At 36.7% G+C, this 20,990-nt stretch overlaps 1 protein-coding gene across 3 annotated transcripts in view; it reads left to right on the top strand.

Annotated features, from left to right (window-relative positions):
* The window catches only part of DCP2 (decapping mRNA 2), a 44,797-nt gene that overhangs the window by 10,933 nt on the left and 12,874 nt on the right, over positions 1 to 20,990 (top strand). For 2 of the 3 annotated variants that reach the window (XM_061188048.1, XM_061188049.1), the window contains exons 2-4: positions 2,026 to 2,177; positions 8,034 to 8,161; positions 8,576 to 8,674. In XM_061188048.1, the coding sequence (XP_061044031.1) occupies positions 2,026 to 2,177; positions 8,034 to 8,161; positions 8,576 to 8,674 (379 nt within the window). The remainder of the gene's footprint in view (positions 1 to 2,025; positions 2,178 to 8,033; positions 8,162 to 8,575; positions 8,675 to 20,990) is intronic. The other variant, XM_061188050.1, reaches the window with a different exon arrangement.

Raw genomic sequence — 20,990 nt, 5'->3', positions numbered from 1 at the left:
CTGCTCATGCCTGGGACCAAGGAGCTGGAGGTTAGAAGTAAAATAAGCCATGGATGTTGGCTCTAATCTCTTGAGACCTCCCAGCTCTTGCTATCGGAGAGGAAGGTTCCCGTCCAGCAAAGTTTTAGTCTCTGTGGATCCCTGTTACAGCCACTGTTGCTGCCAAGTCTAACCAGTGTGGCATTGCTTGGGCGCTGGGGCATGAGAGAATGGAGAAAAGAGAGGGGGAATTTCCCCCACTGTCTCGAGTGTTAAGAGATTCCTTTAGATGCCTTTCTTGATCCTTGAGGGCTTTTGGAGGTCACTTCTAACCCCCAATCCAGCTAGGGGATATTGGAGGGTGAAAAATGGTAAATTTGGATATTCATCATCTTCCCCAGTCTTTCTCCTGCTGTTTACTTTTCACAGTCCTCAAACAGCTGCTCCATGTATTTTGTCCCGGTTTTATAGCTACGTTTTATGGGAGGGACAGAGTGGAGTGTGCTTACTCCATCTTACCTTTCAAAGATAAATTGTAACTATCAGTATGTCACTGTAAGTATATGCAGACAATTTGCTAGACTATGGAAATAAAAGTATGCAAAGATATCTCAGTGAAGTAACTTGGAAGAGTTTATGGACAGTAATAGTAAAAATTAGATGATTACTATAATGGAGGAGTTGAAAGAGTTTATAAATCTGTTCAGAGGAGTCTGATATACCTATATAGGAGATACAGTGTTTGTTAAGTCATGAGGGATGAATTATAAGTTTGCTAGATGGACAAGAGAAGGGAATAGATATAGTATGTGGATGGCAATTTAGGACATTACTAAGAATTAGGTATCACTGGGTATAAAGAACCTTACAGAGTGATAGAGGCTGTGCAGGTGAGCAGGCACTGGATCTTGAATGCCGTATGGAAGAGCTCAGATTTTTATATCTTAGGTTATGCCATTAGTGTTGCATGTTACATGTCTTGGTTTTAGTGTAGATGCAGTTTTAAGCTCCTTTCCCCATTGTTTTTCTATATTGAATTGTAGATTATTGTACATACATTTGTCTTAACATTTACTTATTCAATCCCCTATTGGAATGCTACATTATTTTTATAATTTAAAAGCATTTTTTTTTTTGAGGTTTGATTTGAAACTTGAAAACAACAAAGAACATTTAGCACCACAGCTAGTGAATAGTGTAAGTGATCAAACTGGGTGATGCTATTTTTAATTTTAGAAAATGACTCTAAAAACCAGTGGATTTCTTTTATGTAGATCAGTCTGTCTCTAAAGGTCGCTAGAAAAAAAGATTACAAAAATGCTAAGCGTGGAAGAAGCTTAATGGTGGTTGCTTAATGAGTCCTGTAGATCAGATAAATTTTGACTTGTTGCATAAAAAAGGGGTTAACTATCTTAATCATATATATACATATGTGTATATAATATAGTGCACACTTATACTACGTATTAAAATAAATGTCTCTTCCTCCCTCTGAATGTACTTGGAAAAGACAATTTAGGTTTTTTTAAAAGTGAGTATATTTGAAAGTTATTTTGAACTCAGGTTCTTCAGATGAGCTTTTTGGGAAATCTGGTCTATTAATGATTTCTTTAATGTTTTTTTGTAATACTTTAAATATGAAGATTAAGCAGCTAACATCTTTTCTATTTGAGTATATGAATATATTTGCATATATTCTTTGAAAATGTTACCAGACATGGGAGGGAATCCTAGTGAAGTTTGTTTTCTTGCTCACCTTTAATTTATTGTTAGAGAGCTCTTAAGTTTATCTCCGTACTTGTGAACAGAGGGTAGATGGCCTCTTAAAAAAATTCTATTATGAATGAGATACATGTGATATCTCTTTTTTTTTTTTTAAAGACTCATCTTCCCTGTAGTAATTTCCTGCCAGTTTTGCTTCCTTGATCAGTCCTGCTCTGGGTCCCTTTTCTATGTTGGTGGGTCAGGAGTGAAGCAATTAAAAAGGTTAAAATAAATTGTTATGGTTTGTAAATGTAATTTTTGTATGTTTTTTGTTTTTGACAGCCGATTTATTTTGCATATTCCCAGCGAGGAAAGAGACAATGCTATCCGAGTGTGTTTTCAGATTGAACTTGCCCATTGGTTTTACTTGGATTTCTACATGCAGAACACACCAGGATTACCTCAGTGTGGGATAAGAGACTTTGCTAAAGCTGATATCCTTTTTATTACTAAAATGAATGTCTTTCATTCTTATTAATAAGGTATTTTAGCACAAATTTTCTTTTGCTTGTTGAGATTTATAACGTTTTAGATAAAACATACTTGATTTCTAGAAATTGTCAGAAATGTAAAACATATATATATGGTTTGTACCTGATTGTGGTAGGCACAGTTTGATAGTACGGTTGTACCTCAATATTTATGGGGATGGTTCCAGGACCACCCCCCTTCCCGCAGGATACAAAAATCCATGGATGCTCAAGTTCCTTAGACTGTGTAAAATGGCAAAGTACAGTCAGCCCTCGGTATCTGCGGGTCTTACATCTGGATACTGGGGGGCCAACTGTATTCTTATTTTTATGTTGAGGACCCCCTAAAATGTGCAGTGATAATTAGAATTAAATTTGATTTTCTTTTTTTTCAAATGTAGCCAGCCTATTTCTAGAACTGATCTGTTTTTTACATTCCTCTTGCTGTTCCACTTAACTGGATGATCTTTATTCAGATTACTACCTTTCTGGGATAGAAATTCTTAAATAATTATTGAGTACTTGCTGTGTTCAAAGCAGTTTTTGGGTCTGTGGCAAATTCAAAGAAGTCCTTGCCTTTAGAGAAGCTTTTGTTCCTCCGTATTTACAAATAAAATAGAAACTTGTCGTCATTAATTAATTATAAGATTGACATGAATATTTAAGATTATAAAAGAAGCTATGTCACAAGGCAAAAAAAATTGATGAATTGCTAATGCTTCTTATACTAAGTGTGTTTAGAATTTGGCAAAAGGTGGAAGGATTTTAGGCAAAGCTATATTTTTAAGGGAATATAGAATTTTCTAAACAGGCTGGAGTGGGAAATATGTTGCAGGTAAAGAAAAGGGACTGAGCAAAATTGGAGAGTTGGAAAGGATAAGGGATATTTTGGGAAGTAAATTAGTTTGTATTGAGTTTCTTACAGGGATACAAGAGGGGATATGGATGGAAGTTATATAGGGGGAATTTGTGGGGTTTTAAATCTTGAGCTAAACTGCTTTGATTTTTATTCTCTAGGTCATTGTTTTTAACCATAAATCATGTGCTCAGATGCAATTGTACCCACAAGTTCACTGTACTACACTAGTTGGAGTAGAGTTGGAGTAGGGATAGGTGACCTGAAATAATCCTCATACTCAGCTCCCTATGCTTTTTCTTGAGCTGTATGAAATAAGGAACCCCTTAGGGTTCTGTAGAAAATGGATGAAACTGTTTATTCTGCATTACTGTTAACCACTGAAAGTTTTTGAGCAAGGCTAAGTCAAGCATATTACTCAGACCATTTGAAAATGGTATTCAAGAAAACTCATTTGGCAGGACAGGTTGAACCACAAGGACTGTTAAATACTTGAGATATGGAGCAGTAAGGTCCTGACCATAATAGAGGGACTACAAAGAAAAGACAGAAGAGACAGAGTTCAGTGGCAGAAATGCTCAAGCTGTTAGACAGATTAAATGTGGAGAAGTAAATGAAAAAATCAAAGGGGAATAGAAGTACCGTTGAGCACTGTCTTTGTTAAAGTCTTGGTAGCAGGTTTTATGAAGAAATCATAGAAGACTTTGCTTTTAAGGAGCTATAAACATGATTAAAACAGGAAATTTGTCTTCTGCGGTTTTGGTCTGTTTTGCATAGACTTAGGGTTCTACCAGAGCAACTATACATACTTTGGGGTTCTGGGTAAGATTTTGTGTGTGTATGCACATGAGTTTTAAAAACTTTCCTTGTTATTAAAAAAAAAAAAAAAGCCTCTGTTTTAGTTAAGTTTCTTTTAATTCATTTATATGGAGGAAAAAACTTTTATTGCTAGTGTGGTAGATAGACTTCATTCAATAATTGAGTGCTTCCTCTGTGCCAGGCATTGTGCAGTGAACAAGGTAGATTTGGTTGCTGTCTTCAAGAAGATTACAGACAGGAAAGGACATGATTACATTGCAGTCTGTTAGATTTTGATAAGGTAGCATAGGGTTCAGTAAGAAGAGCGAAGAGACTAATCCAACCCAGATTTGGAATTAGATAAAAGTTTTCTTTGGAGGAAGGGTCTTGTAGGCCATGTTTGTTTGGACTTGATCCATAAGAGTAATAAAAGAATATAGGAGATTTAAAAAAAAAAACTTTACTTTTGGGAAAAAATTTTAACTTACAGAGAAGTTGAAAGTATATTACAATCAGCTGCCATTATACCCTTTTTATGTATTCACCCATTGTTAGCTTTTTGCCATATTTGCTTTATTTCTCTAGGGGTGTTTTGAAAGAAGCTCTGAAATAGTGTAGGCAGTGAATTGGAGGAACATGAGATTGGAAACCTAGTTAAGATGCTATTTCATTAATTTATGAGCGAGAAATGGAAACCTGTGATAGAAGTGAATAGAAGAGATTAAATTTCAGTGGTATTTAGGAGTAAAATTTGTCTTAACTTGGATGTTTGAGGAAAGGTGGAAGAAGGAATCGAGGATGGTATCCAGGTTTCTGATTTGAACAGTTGAGTGGATGGGTGTGCCATTCCATTTGTAGAAAAATAATGGAGGAGAAATTTTGTGGGGGAATGATGGGCTCAGTTATGGACATGTTGGTTTGTGGTACCTGTGGGATATTGAAGTGGTGAGACTGTGTAGAATAAAAGTTAATAGTATGAGCTCTGGAGCCAGATTACTTGGGTTGCCATCCCACCTTTGCCATTTACCAGCTGTGCAACCTTGGGCAAATAGTGGGACTTTTCTGTGCCTCTGTTTTCTCTCTTGTTAATTTTGCATGGTCTTGTGATTTTTCTTCAGTAAGCACTCAGCAGTGTGGGTATAGAATGGCTGTCCTGGACTTGCTCCTGGGTTGAGGTTTTACTAGGGAGCTGTATTCAGAATAGTGGGGCAAAGAAATTTTGGATATTGCTAAGACATTGATTAAAGTGATGGACCATATTGTTTAGAGAAGGAAATAAAAGCAGGAGGCTGCTAATATGGAGAAAGGAAGACAGTCAAAAATAGATGTAGAATAACAGTATATTGTGAGTAATTAGAAGACTGCTGTAGAAAATTGTGGTCACAATGTTTTATTCTAATCAAAGTACTATAATAGTTGTATTGATGGCAGGGTCCAGAATGTTCCTGTGGGAATTGGTCCCAGAAGTGGGCATGGATGTAAAGTACAAGGAATACAAGGAACTGAGCCTGGAGCGTGAGATGAGTTGTCCTTGGGGAGATCGATATCATCTATGATGATAATGAAAGGATGGAGATTACTATCTAAATGACTGTCGTTAGAGCAGATTTTTCATGTTTTTGCAGAAATGTTAGAATAAAAAGAGTATATAAAAAATGACTGAATTGCTAAAAAAGAAAGAGGATGTATGTAATACAAGTGGATATATGTGCTTAAAATTTCTTACATTCTTCATGTAATCAGTGCGATCTTCTATCTTTCTCTTAGAACTATTGTGTAGGGCCCAGTAACCCAGATTCAAGACGCAAAATAGTTTGGTTTGATGGTTAAGAAAATAAGACAGTAGCCAAGTAATGATTTTAGTAAAAATTAGAAAGATAATTAACAATACTCAGAGCATGTCATAGGGTTTTTTAAATTAAATACATTGTCTCATTAAATAAAAATGGTATTCAAAAACTTTCCACTCTGTTGTTTGAATTCCTGAATATGGAGGAGGACTGAAGAGTTGTCAGTGGGGAAATTGATGTCATTTTGGATTGAGTTCTGTTATTTGCTAATTGTGTGGACTTGAGCAAGTACTTTTCAACATTAATTCCAAGTGTATCTTGAACTGTAGTTGGTTGGTTCATCAGCTCACTCATTTTATGGTGATTTTGGGATAGGAAAAAAAGTAGGTAAATGAAGAGAGTAGATAATTTCCAAGGTTATGTCAGTTGATTTAATTTCTTTTGCTAAACCTTTGTTTTTGTTATTCTTTTTAAAGAAGTTGTTTAATGGGTAGAAAAATGCGATAACACTTCATTAGAGAGACGTTGATGCACCTTGAAGTTAAGGAACATTGTAGGGAGAAGGAAGAGAAAGAAAAAAACTAGATAAGTGTCTTCCTCTTTGAATTATTGGAAGTTACCTATATTCCTGGGGTATATTCATATGTTTTTTTCACTATGGTTAAATTTTTAATGGAAAAAAAATATCCATTTATTTTAAATTTATAGCAAGATTCAAAAATATCTGTGGTGACTTTAAAATACATAAGGGATTTTACTGAACATCTCAAGCCAGACTTTTATTGAGAAATAACTTCCAGAATTCTAGCAAGCTGATGTAGAACCATAGGGCTTCATGGAATAGTTAATATTATATCCATAATTTATTCTTTTTTTTCCCCCCTCCCTAAATAAAGGCAAGGAATGTTTATACTGAGATTAATCTGCTGCCTGTCTTTTAATTACAGTGTTGTTATAGATGGTTGACTTTGTTGAGCTCTTTGAGAACCTTAGTTCTTACTACAACTATAAAACCAAAGCAAAATTTTAAACACAAAGCTGTAGGACTCATAAAATTAGTTTTCATAAAGTGAATTTAATGCGATGTTTTTGTTTAAACCAAACTACTAGTCACAATGTTAATGTAATGCTGACTTTAAGGGTGTTTTGATGTGCCTGTACTACGGGTTTTCCCAGAACCTTTCTTTATATGTTATGAAACCTTCCTTTCTGTGTTACAATGGAATATCATTTGACCCTAATACACTATTTGCATATTACATTTTTTCTGTTTTTAGTAGCCCACAGCAGTTAAAGTACTAGTACCAATATGGTCTCTAAAATCAAGTAGTGTAGTACTTGATGGATGAGATCATCCAAATGATTGAAAATATGCTCATATTACATGCCTTTACATTAACATAAAAATGAAAAGACAGAATATGTAAGTTTTCATAGAGGACTTGAAGACCCTTGAGAATGTCCTCCATTTGAGAAACGCTATCATAAATTACAATTTTCCCCACAGTTTTTATAATTAACAGTGCTGTAGTGATGAGGCATTTGGTAGCATGGAGTATTGGAAGCCTGAGCATATACTTTACAGGTTTAGGTTTTATTTACTTGAAAAAAAACTTACTTTACTCAGCCCAATTTTGGGGAGGCATACCCAGTTTCTTTTGAAGCAGGCCATACTTTCCTTAAAAGCCATATTTACCTTTCTCTATAATCCTTAATAAATCTTCATCTTAAAAATGTTTTAAATTATGAAAGCAATATATATACATGGTAAAGAAATTCGGCAGTGTAGAGTGGTATATGTCATCCCTAGTTCTCCTTCCCAGAGTTAGCCACTTCCACTTACTCTTTTTTTTTTTTCCTTGAGGCTTGTGGGATCTTAGTTCCCGACCAGGGGTTGAACCTCTGCCCCCTGCACTGGAAGTGCGGAGTCCTAACCACTGGACCACCAGGGAATTCCCACTTTCACTTATTCTGATGGTTCCTACCTCTTACCAGTATATGTGTACTGTGCTTATATTTCTTGCTGTTAGTTTCAGTATCTGTTGACTCTTAATATGATGAATTCGACCCACTTAACGAGAATTATTCGAAGTGTTCACATGGTCCTGAATTTATTTGTGTTAACTTAGGGAGCCAGAGTATTTGAGTATTCACAATTTACTTGATTTGTGTCTAGGCTAAATGCAGCAGTTAGCAATGGCTTGTTCAAGAGAAAACAAATGTGAAAAGACAAAAGCAAGAAGGATAAACTTAAGTGAGGTGAAGATATGAGTAATTTCATGTAAAATACACAGTTGATTTAAATAGATCTCTTTATGTGTATAAGTGCTTAAGCTGTATTAAGGGAGAAAGTAGCTTCCTTAACACAATGTATACTCTTCAGTCATTGTCCATTTTTGCTGCCTCAAGGTGAAGATGTGGAAAAAATTTTGGATGAATGGAAGGAATATAAAATGGGAGTGCCAACATATGGTGCAATTATTCTTGATGAGACACTTGAAAATGTGAGTGAGAGTAATAAAAGATTTTTAGTGAAATGGTGATCAGCTGTTTTCATCCTAATATGTTGTTTTTATAATGTTCTGGACTGAGGTTTTAAAAATATACTTAGATTTTTAGTGATAAAGACCAGATTTTGTATATTTCATCTGCATTCCGGGTCTTAATAATTTATACTTGTTGCAGCATGGCTTATTGCAAAGGAATCACTTGATTTTTGAAGAAATACTTTAAAGTGGACAGAATGCCTTTCTTCACAGGGAAAGTAATAGTATATTTAGCTTCCTGGAAGATAGTTAACCAAGTAAAATTATTGGTGATAACAGTTACCTGAAGTAAGGAGAAAAGCACTTTTGGCTTTTAGAAAGGAACATGGGAAAGGAGGGCAAGTTTTATTTTTACCTCTGATTGTTTTGTAGGTATTACTGGTTCAGGGGTACCTAGCAAAATCAGGCTGGGGATTTCCAAAAGGAAAAGTAAATAAAGAAGAAGCTCCTCATGATTGTGCTGCTAGAGAGGTGAGTTATTGCAGTTTGAAACAGTAACATTTGGTGGTTATGCTTTGAGTGTGTTTTTTTAGCCATGGAGACTAACTTGTTTGGATCATTTAATCCTCTTTCCAGAACTTGACTGCATGAAGTAACATCTTTTATAATGTAACTGTTGATTCATTTGTCCACATCTATCATTTATTCTTCTCTCATTTGTTTCCATTTTCTTTCATTGTTCATTTTTTATTCTATTATTTAACTTTTTTTTTAGATGATATCTTCTCCACCTTTCCTTTTAGAATTGGATTTGTTATTGGTTAAATATTTTGGCTATTATAACCTTTGTTTTATGTTTATAGTCTTGACTTCCAGACAAATGCACAATTTGGGCTCTTCTAAGAAATTTATGTTTGTTGCTCAAAACCCACTCTAGGGCTTCCCTGGTGGCGCAGTGGTTGAGAATCTGCCTGCCAATGCAGGGGACACGGGTTCGAGCCCTGGTCTGGGAAGATCCCACATGCTGCGGAGCAACTAGGCCCGTGAGCCACAATTACTGAGCCTGCGCGTCTGGAGCCTGTGCTCCACAACAAGAGAGGCCACGATAGTGAGAGGCCCGCGCACCGCGATGAAGAGTGGCCCCCACTTGCCGCAACAAGAGAAAGCCCTCGCACAGAAACAAAGACCCAATGCAGCCATAAATAAATAAATAAATAAAAATTAAAAAAAAATAATAGCGGTAGAGAAAGGTAATAAAAATCACTTAAAAAAAAAAAAAAAACCCACTCTAGCGTCCTCCCACTGCCTATAGGATGAAGTTTAATTAAGTATTGAAACTCCCTCCCCTACCCCCAACACAAAACTTAGCCATTCCTAAATAATCTTTCTTTATTCTTAGTCAAAAGAATGAACTCTTTGGTCTCTGAATTTGATTGATTTGTTTCAGTCTCTAAGCTTTTGCATATGTGATTTCCCTACCTGGAAAGTCCTCTCTTCTTCCTGCTTATTCAATCTAGGTATCTTTCTAGACCCAGCTCAAATTACTCTTTTTCCCTAAAGGACTGCCACCAACTAGCTCTGTATACAGGGCCTGAGTTTCTTTATTTGTAAAATAAGGAAGTTCATCCTTCTTTAAATTCTGTTTTTATTTATTTATTTATTTATATTTATTTGGTTGCGCCGGGTCTTAGTTGCGGCCGGCGGGCTCCTTAGTTACGGCTTGCCAGCTCCTTAGTTGCAGCACTTAGGCTCCTTGGTTGTGGCATGTGAACTCTCAGTTACGGCATGCATGTGGGATCTAGTTCCCTGACCAGGGATAGAACCCAGGCCCCTTGCATGGGGAGCACGGAGTCTTAACCGCTGTGCCACCAGGGAAGTCCCTAAATTCTGTTTATTTTAAAATGTAACCAGTCAGCTGTAGCCCACAGTAATCTGAACTTTAATAGCAATTGCTGTCTTTATCATTCGCTTGGCCTTAACTGTATAGTACCTTGTGATATATTGTATACTGTATTCTTATTTATTAGTTCCTAATCATTTATAACATTACACCTTGTCCTTGACACTTGAGAAGTTGAGCTATGAGGAAGTATGATAAAATGGAAAGAGAACTGGCCTAGGAGTTGAAAGGTTTTTGTTCTAGTACAGTTTTAGTATATGTTGTTCAATAGCCTAGAGACCTTGGGCAAGTCTCTGTAAGACATAAAATTTTTTAAAATTAATTAATTAATTTTTTTGCCTGCGTTGGGTCTTAGTTGCGGCACGCGGGATCTTCATTGAGGCATGTGTGATCTTTTTTTTGTTGTGTGCTGGCTTCTCTCTAGTTATGGCGTGCAGGTTTTCCCTTCTCTAGTTGTGGTGCGTGGGCTCCAGGGCGCGTGGGCTCTCTAGTTGAGGTGCCCGGGCTCAGTGGTTGTGGCGCGCGGGCTTAGTTTCCCCGTGGCATGTGGGATCTTAGTTCCCCGACCAGGGATTGAACCCGTGTCCCCTGCATTGGAAGGCAGATTCTTTACCACTGGACCACCAGGGAAGTCCCAGATATAACTAGAAACAAGATCTTCATAACTAGAAGTGATATCTTTAGAATCTAAGCTGGTGGTGATTGAATTTTGAGATTTTTTTTTTTTTGAGATGGCAGTATGTATTTTGTGACATATTTTATTTGGATCTCTTGCCTTATTTATTTATTTTTTGACTCATTGTTTTCCTGCGGCAGTGTTCACTGCCTCATTTAAGTTTGGGTATAATTATTAGTGAGGGATAATAGTTAAAATTCTTATAAACCACTAGTGGTTATTTACTGTAGAAAAACTATTAGTAGTTATTTACTTTGGAGTAAGCTTTTCAAAATGATTGAAAATTGCTGCATTTTAAATTGAGTATGGAACAACTTACCTAAGCAAGTATTTGCAACAGCGTATAGACAAAGCTTTTATGTACAAGTAGGTGAAGGTTTATGCCCACCCTTTAAAATCGAAAGCTATTTAGGAAGCAGATGAGGAATTGCCACATCCTCTAAGAGCTTTTCCTTTCTCTTCTGTAGATGGCAGGAGATGAAACAGAGTACTTGTAAAGTCTTCCCTTTTTATGCCTTCAATTTTTGTAGTCATCTTGCTTATAAGGAAGGACAAAATGGGAACCATAGCATCCTACTTAGAGGATTTGATCTGTAGATCTTAAACATGGAGTTAGACTAGTCCTACAGTAGTGAGATAGTTGTCCAGGTCCAGAAAAGATAATAACTGGAATAACAGAAATTTAGGCTAAATTGTGTGAAATGAGCTGTCTCTGTAATTGGATCTTCTTGGAGGAATCAAATACCTAACCTTGGAAAAACTGAAGAATGACCCTAGACCCAAGAGTGCTGGAAACCTCCATCTGATGAGTTTTATGCACTGTATTATAAAGAGTCAGGATGATGCAGAAATAGGATATTTAGGGTAAAAGAGTAAGTTAACCTGTGAACTGAGACAGTTTTCACTTTGGTTTATCTTGTTTGTTCTCTACTCTGGGATACTAAGATAAAAAGTTGTCCTATCTATGTGGTGCTGATTTCAGTAATGACTGTGGATCACTGTAATTTGTAAGAAAGTAAATAAAATTTATTCTTGGAGCGATGGGAAGTGGGAGAATGGAGTGTGGATTGTAAGATCTAAAGAGAATCCTGTGGGGAAAGATACAACCATTATGGGAAATTGTTATCTCCATTTTACAGGTGTGGGTAACTGAAACAGAGCAGTTTAGTAACATGCTCATGGTCTTACAGTAAGCAGCAAAACAGAGATATTTGGGTATTTGGGTTCTGGAGTTCATGTTCTTGACTGCTATATAGGCAGTTAAGGAATATTTGTAAATGGGTGAGAATTTCTAAACACACACAGATGAAAACAGAAGGAATTTGTGATTTTTAAGTACATCTATCTATTTCCTAATAACATTTACCTTTCTGTAGGATCAATATGAATTTTTTCCCCCTGTTTTAGAGTTTTTGTCTTGCTCTGAGGAAAGCACAAGCATACTTAGGAACCACAGTCCTTTAATTTCAGGGAAAAAAATGTTCCCTTTGATAATAAGAATTAATCCTAACTTCTAACCTTTCTGATCTAAATAGTAGTCTCTTTTAGCTGATAAAGGAACTTGTCAAAAAAGGTTTAACTTTAATTTCTGTAAATTTTGAGGCTAGAAGTTTTAAAGGCAAGTCTTTTGACTTTTATTCCTGATTTTTAAGTGAATACTTTTTTCATAAAGAGAAAAGTTTTGGGATTAAGGTGGAGCATTTCTGTATTAGTCCACTCAGGCTGCCATAACAAAATACCACAGACTGGGTGGCTTAAACAATAGAAATTTATTTTCTACTGCTCTGGAGGCTGGGAAGTCTAAGATCAAGCTGCCTGCTGATTGACTTCTTGGTGAGGACTCTGATCCTGGCTTGCAGTTGGCTGCCTTTTCTCTGCGTGCTCATGTGGCCTTTGCCGGATGCCTGTGTGAGTGCCCTGAGAGCTAGTGTGCTAGCATCTCCTCTTTTTCATAAGGGCACTAGCCCTATTGGATTAGAGCCCCACCCATATGACCTCATTTAACCTGTAACACCTCCTCAGAGGCCCTATCGCCAAATACAGTCATATTGGGGGTTAGGCCTTCAACATAAGAATTTTGGAGGGTTCAATCCATAGTAGTTGCCATTTTTGAGTGATGAAGTATTCAATTAGCAGTGCTAGAGTTGCAGTGTATCCTTCTGCCACTTGGTGGTACTGCAGTATAATAAAAGCAACACTGTTTGAGGGAGGGGCGAACCACCCAGTGTCTTAGTTGAAAACCAGATTGTTATTCCATTTATAGGAGTTTATGTTAATATTACATTTTTTCTTTTCATTTTCACTTGTATTAACATATATGGAGAGGTTTTGCCCTCATTTTCTAGCTACCATTAGTTAGACTTAGGCTGATGTCTTAAGCACTTTTTCTCTTGTTTTTAAGTTACTCAGTTCTTCCATGGATGCTTAGCTTTATTTTAGGTTGCTTAATAACATTTTAATGTGGTTTATTATTATTATATTACTGTTATTTCACCATATATGGCTGTATAGAGGTGTTTTGTTATGCTACAGCAGAATTTGACACATCCTGTAATGGCTGTTTGTGGACCGAGCTAAAAGAAGCAGTGGCAAGCAGGCTTCTCAGGGAGAAGGTATGAATAATGGTCAATAGAAAGCTAAGGGCCATCTCACTTAGTAATTTCCAGTCTTCTCTTTGACCTCTTGGTTCACCTTTGTTAATTGGGTTATTTCTGATCACCTTTTCTTTAAATTAATTAATTAATTTGTTTGTTTATTTTTGGCTGCATTGGGTCTTCGATGTTGGGTCTTCATTGCTGCACGCGAGCTTTCTCTAGTTGCAGTGAGCGGGGGCTACTCTTCGTTGCTGTGCGTGGGCTTCTCATTGCGGTGGCTTCTCTTGTTGTAGAGCTCGGGCTCTAGGCGTGCGGGCTTCAGTAGTTGTGGCACGTGGGCTCAGTAGTTGTGGCTCACAGGCTCTAGAGAGTAGGCTCAGTAGTTGTGGCGCACGGGCTTAGTTGTTCCGTGGCATGTGGAATCTTCCTGGACCAGGGCTCGAACCCGTGTCCCCTGCATTGGCAGGTGGATTCTCAACCACTGCGCCACCAGGGAAGTCCCTATTTCTGATCACTTGTATTCGGTGAAGTAGATTTAGGACAGGGATATGAAAAATGTTTTCTAGATATTCTTGAAAGGCTATATTAGGATAACCTTAGTATATTTTTGTTATCAGTTGCGGTGAAACACCAACTGTTTTTGAGAACAAGGAATACTTGGCAGTTCACTTGTGGTTTCAGGATTTCATATTGTTGCTTATTATTTGTCAGAACAACATATTTTATTCTAATAAAGCTTACTTTAGTATGCATTTATGTGATTTAATCTTGATAGAATTTGTACAGAGGAACTGTTGGTTTATTCTACCTCTTGTAGGCTTATAAGACATAGATTTTACCCAGAGGATTTCATTGTCTATGCTGGTGTTCTTTGGGTAGCACATTTCTTTACTCTTATGTAGAGATTTTTATCTGATATCATTTGAGACATTAGTCCTATTCCATGTGCCAGGAACATTAAGTCTGTATTATAATACAGGAATGGATTTGATACACAGAAGGTATGGTATTAAAATTTTTATATTTGTTGTCTATACATGTAAGTGAGCTATTAAAATTTTTTCCTGGTAAATATTTGTTGAGAATGAATACCTAATTTTAGAGGTAAATCAGTCTATCACTTTTAGAATTAAGAGGTCTGTCACTATATTATGTTTATTCTAAGTTTGGTTGTACAGGGTTTCAAGCTGCCTTTGTTAAACTAGGCTGATGGCCTCATGTTGTACCATTTCCTCTCATATAATTCTTCAGCTGTAGCCATTCCCAGCTATCTGAATGGAATGTCTTTTTCTTTTTGTCTATCTGGCAAACTTCTGTTCATCTTTCAAGTCCTAGCTCAAGTGTATCCAGCAGAATAGGATGCTGCCCATGACAGCCTTCCAGAGGTGACCACCCCAACTCACAACCACACCTTACTTGTAACCAAGGCTGAGTTAGGCACCCTGATTCTGTACTCCCATAGCACCCACCTACCTTTTGGCACGTATATCATATTGCAGTTATCATTTCTTTTTTGGATGGAGCTCTTTAAAGAGCAGCGCTTGCTTTATTCATTTCTGAAGTCAGTGCCTAGGACGGTACCTGCCACTTACTAAGCACACAGGATATATTTGAATGAATGCACTAGAAAAACCTGAACATTAATTACGTTACTCTTTAAAATTGTGTTACTATTGAGAGAATTTCAAGTATAGAGAAAAAAATAGTAAGAATAATATGAAGAATAGATTCACCTGGTAATATTTTGCCATATTTGCTTTATTACTTTTGATACATATGGGTGAATGGTTTTTATTATTATTGCTAAATACTTTAGGAGTAAATTGCAGACAAAATGCCCCTTAACCCCTTATTATTTACGCATGTAAATTTTAAGAAGTGGGAAGTTCTCTTATATAATCACAGTGTAATTATCAAATTCAGGAGTGGGACATTGATAGGTTCTGTTACCTAACGGACAATTCATATTCATATTTACTAGTTGATCCATTATGGTCCTTTTCTGCAGTTTCCACCCCCTCCTCCATCCAGGATCCTATCCAGGCTCATGCACTGTATTTGCATTTAATTGTTATGTTTTCAGTTTCTAATCTGAAACAGCCCCTCAGTCCTCCAATACTTGTTTTAGTAAGCATGTATTCAGTTAGATTCTGTTTGGTAACAGGCTCTGCTCGCAAGGAACTTAGAATATACAGTTTACCTTTAGCATAGTTTCTAATTATTATACAGACATACGTGACTGGTATGTATACTAATTTCTGATTTTAAGGTATTATTCAAAGAAGGTAGTTAAAGGGAATAACTGTAAAAATAGAATTAAGAACTATATAAAGTTATTTTAAAACTTTTTTTGTTGGAGGATAAGAACATAAAATATACTAATCTTAACAGGTTATTCATTTTTATATATGTATATACCTGTGAAACCACCACCTAGGTCAAAGAATATTTCTAGCACCTCAGAAGATTCTTTCCTGCCCCTTCTTAATCAATGCCTACTTTTCCCCACATTTCCTGAAGGGAACCACTATCTTGACTTCTATCACCATTGATTAGTTTTGCCCGTTCTTGAGCTTCATATAATTAGGATTTTGCAATAGTTATTCTTTGTGTTTTATGTCTTTGGCTCAGTATAATGCCTGTGAGATTCATCTATGTTGTTGTGTGTATTAGCAGTTGGTCCTTTTTAGTTGCTTTTTGTAATATTCCAGTGTACAAATATAACACAGTTTATCCATTCTCTTACGCATTGGATTGTATCCAGTTTTTGGCTATTCAGAATAAAACTGCTGTAAATATTCTTGTACATGTCCTTTGAGGAAAATAAGCCTTCATTTCTCTAGGAGTGGAATTATTGAGTCATAGGGAAGTTGCATATCTACTGCCAGTGGTTTTCCAGGTGGTTGAACCAATTTACATTCCCATCACCCGCATATGAGAGTTCTAGTTGTCCTGACCTACACATAGAATTACAAATTAAAAAATTTTTATCCCATGTTCATGGAGTGCGAGAATTAATATTGTTAAAATGTCATTACTGCCAAAAACCATCTCTAGATTCAGTGTGATCCCTATCAAGATTTCAACGACATTATTTTTACAGAATGAGAAAAGAAATTCTAAAATGTATATGGAACCACAAAAGACTCCGAATAGCCAAAGCAATCCTGAGAAAGAAGAACAAAGTGGAAGGCATCACACTGCCTGATTTCAAGCTATACTATAAAGCTATAGTAATTAAAACAGTATGGCACTGGTATAAAAACAGACAAATATATAGATCAATGGTATAGAACTGAGATCCCAGATAAACCCACACATATATGGTCAGCTAATATTTGAAGAGGGAGCCAAGAAAACTCAATGGAGAAAAGAAGTCTCTTCAGTAAATGCTGCTGGGGAAATTGGATATTCCCATGTAAAAGAATGAAACTAGACCCCTGTCTTACACCACTCACAGAAATTAACTTGAAATGGATTAAAGACTTAAATTTAAATGTAAGACCTGAAACTATAAAACTCCTAGAAGAAAACAGGATAAAAACTCCTTGACATGGGTCTTGGCAATGATTTTTTGACTATGACACCAAAAGCATAAGCACCAAAATAAGCAAGTGCGACTACATCAACCCAAAAGCTTCTGTACAGCAAGAGAAACAGTCAACAAAGTAGAAAGACAGCCTACGGAATGGAAGAAAATACTCGCAAACCATATATTTGATAAGGGGTTAATAGCTAAAATGTATAAAGAACTCATACAACTCAACAAATAATTCAATTAAAAAATAGGCAAAAGACCTGAATATACATTTTTCCAAAGAAGATAGAGGAATGGCTAATGGAATGGAAGATAGAGGTATGTGAAAAGATGCTCAACATCACTAGGTTATTAGGCAAATACAAATCAAAACCACAATGAGATATCTCTTATGCCTGTTAGAATGGCCACCTTAAAAAGACAGATGAATGTGGAGAAAAGGGATCCCTTGTTCACTGTTACTGAGATTGTAAACTGGTACAGCCACTATGCAAAACTGTATGGAGGATCCTCAAAAAATTAAATTACAACTACGATATGATCCACCAATTCCACTAGTGGGAATATATCCAAAGGAAATGAAAATGCTAACTTGAAAAGGTATCTGCATTCTTATATTCATAGCAGCATTGTTTACAACAGCCAAGACATGGAAACAACCTAAGTGTTCATCAATGAATGGTTAAAGAAGATGTGGTATGTTATATTCACAATGGAATATATTTCAGCTGTTAAAAAAAAAGAAAAGAATCCTGCCATTTGTGCTATGGATGGACATTGAGAGCATTATGCAGAATGAAATAAGTCAGACAAAGACAGGTACTGTATGGTCTCACTTATATGTGGAATCTGAAAAAACAAAACTCATAGAGGGAGAGATCAGATTTGTGGTTATCAGAGGGTGTGTGCGTGTAGAGGAGAATTGTAGGAAGGTGGTCAAAAGGCACAAACTGAGTTAGAAGATAAATAAGTACTAGGGATGCAGTGAACAACATGATGACTATAGTTAACACTGCTGTATGATATGTATGAAAGTTGCTCAGAGAGTAGATCCTAAGAGTTCTCATTACAATGAAAAAAAAATCTTTTTTTTTTTTTTTTTTTGCTTATTCTTTTTATCGTATGTATATGAGATGATGAATGCTAACTAAACTTACTTGGAGTAATCATTTCACAGTATATGTAAGTCAAACCATTAAGCTGTACACCTTAAACTTAAGCAATAATATATATCAGTTATATCAGTAAAACTGGGAAAAATTTTATGGTCATTCCTCAATATATACAAAAAGTTAATTATTATGTTGTATATCTGAAGTTAATATAGTGTTAATTATATCTCAATTTTAAAAAATTTTAGCCATTCTCATGGGAATGTAATGGTCTGTCATTGTGCTTCTAATTTATATTTCTCTGAAGTCTAATGATGTTGACCACATTGTCATATTCTTATTGGCCATTTGAATGTCCTCTTTTATTAAGTACCCACTTACATGTTACCCATTTTTTTAAAAAGTTGGTTTACTTGTCCTGTGGATATATAGGACTTTTTAATATAGTCTGGATTTGAGTGTATTGTGAATGTCTTCTGGTTTGTCTTCCCTTTTGACCTTCTTAATGGAAACTTTGAAGAGAAACAGGTTTATGTCAATGATGTGTAAACTTTCAGGTAAACCAGTCCTAATTGTTACAGTTATAAATCTAATATCCATCCCGATTGATTTACAATTAAAAAAAATTTTTTTAAGCTATGTCTGAAGCAGTAGAGTAGGGTAGACCTTAGTTGCAAAGAAAAGGAAAACTAGAGTATCTGGGCTTTCACTCCAGATAGCATACATGAGTTGTGAAATAAATCCACAATTGGTGGTTTAATTACATTGTCTTATGTATATAAATGTTAAGATTTGGGGATGTGGGAAACTACGAAATCTCTATCACTGAGGCTTCAGAATTTTATTGTGTCCAAGAAGGGGAAGGGATATAGATATACATATATCTGATTCACTTCATTGTACAGCAGAAACTAACACAACATTGTAAAGCAATTTTACTCCAATTAAAAAAAATTCCTTAAAAAAAAAAAACCCGTAGTGGTTCAGCCACAAGAAAAAAAAAAAAGAATTTTATTTTGGAATTTTATTTGGAAAAGAAAACTTTTTTTCTTTTTGGTAGCATATCTGTATTTCTGTTCCCACTCTGTCATTTCCAGAAGTAGGAAATACAAATAATGTCTGTTTTTTCTATATACCATAGAGCAGTTTTCAAGTAAGTATATTCACCTAGTTCTTAAAATTAGGAAAAGGTTTAGCATAATTGGGAGTATACAGAAATGAGTTAGGTGTCGTAGAGGAGCTTAAATTGGGAGTTACAGTCTACACATGTTTGAGACAAGTATAGATGTGCCCTTATTGAGGAAGGTAGAAAGATATACCTTTCTCTTGTCAGATGCACTGGCAAGAGAAAGAGGGAAGAGACAAAAAAAAAATGGATAGAAATAGCTCCTTCACACCCATACCTTGTAAGAGATTCAGGCCTGTGCATGTTCTGTCCCACTGATTGGTTAGAATATGCTGAAACTAGAGGGAAGAGGAGGAACGAACTCCAGTGTAAAAGATGCACACTGGTTACTAGACACTAAAGCTCCAAAGCCTTTTTCATTTGGGGGTGAAGTGGGGAAGGACTTTGTCAGAGAACACAAATGTTATCTGAAGGAGAACTTTAAGGCTAGAGGGATCAGTGGTTTTTAAATTTTAAGCAGAAGCCCGGGATTTTAATCAAATTAAGGATGGGTCCTCTGGCTGAAGGAAAAGGTGAGGGTTAGATGTGACATTTTATTCCTGAGATTTACGTTCCCGTAGTCCTTGAGGCACGGTGAGGAAAGGCAGTTTTAGAACCATTAATCCACTTCACTAGTTCTCATTTTTAGTGCATTTACAACACCTCCCCACACACACATGTGCAAATGTGGTTGTAGCTATACTCTTGGAATCTGTCCACTTAAATATTAGTATTAATCACATTCCGTTTTCATGTTTGAGAAATGATTTTCTTTGTGAAAGACGGGGGCTCCCAACCCCTGGGCCACGGAATGGAACCGGTCAGCGGCCTGTTAGGAACCAGGCTGCGCAGCAGGAGGTGAGCGGTGCCCACCCCACCCCGCAGCCCAAAAATTGTCTTCCACGAAACCAGCCGCTGGTGTAAGACACTTTTCATTCTGTAGCTTGGTATACATGTAGATTTGTGGTTGCTGTGAATAAAATCCATATGGAGTTCCCAGTGACTTCCCACAGAGTGGGAACCACTGATGTATTCTAACATCGTAAGGGTTCTGGACCCAATTGTGTGTGTGTGTGTGTGTGTGTGTGTGTGTGTAGGGGGTGTTTCCCTACACCAGCAGGCAAGTTTTGGACATCAGCTGGGTGTTCTACAATTCAACTCAATTTTGACACTATCTACCTGGAGATAGCATCACATTCCACAGGTTAAGGGCTCAGTCCCATTCATGCTCTCTTCTAGGGTACTGCTATGCCCAAATCTTCATGTGTTCACCAAACCAGAAACTCTCCTTTTGGGTTTTTAGGGGGGGCTTCATTTCATAGTCATGATTGATTAAATCATTGGCCATTAGCGATTGAGCTCAATCCCTGGAGGTGTGGGGGAGGAGGGGCTGAAAGTTCCAGCCCTCTTAATCACCTGGCCACCAGCTTCAATCCTTAGGTGGGCTTCCTAAGTCACCTAATTAACATAACAGACACTTTTGCTTTCGTCACTTAAGACATTCCAAGGGTTTTAGGAGATTTTTTACCAGAAAGGGGGACAGTGACCAAATATATATTATTGTAAGTCACAATTTCCCACGTTACCCTTCACTGAATAGGTGAAGAAACTTAGGCTCAGGTATGCAAGGAGGTTTTTCCATAGTGAACAGTTCAACAGAGGCACAGCTAGAACTAGACCCTGAAATATTCTGACTTTTTCCTTAGTGGTTTTTAAATAAATGAATGAATGTATGTACGTATGGCTGCATTGGGTCTTTGTTGCTGCGTGTGGGCTCGTCTCTAGTTGCGGCGAGTGGGGGCCACCCTTCGTTGCGGTGCGCCAGCTTCTCATTGGGGTGGCTTCTCTTTGTTGCAGAGCTC

The sequence above is a fragment of the Eubalaena glacialis genome, chromosome 4, assembly GCF_028564815.1.
Source record: "Eubalaena glacialis isolate mEubGla1 chromosome 4, mEubGla1.1.hap2.+ XY, whole genome shotgun sequence".
NCBI lineage: Eukaryota > Metazoa > Chordata > Mammalia > Artiodactyla > Balaenidae > Eubalaena > Eubalaena glacialis.
This window is presented reverse-complemented; position numbering and strand designations above follow the sequence as displayed.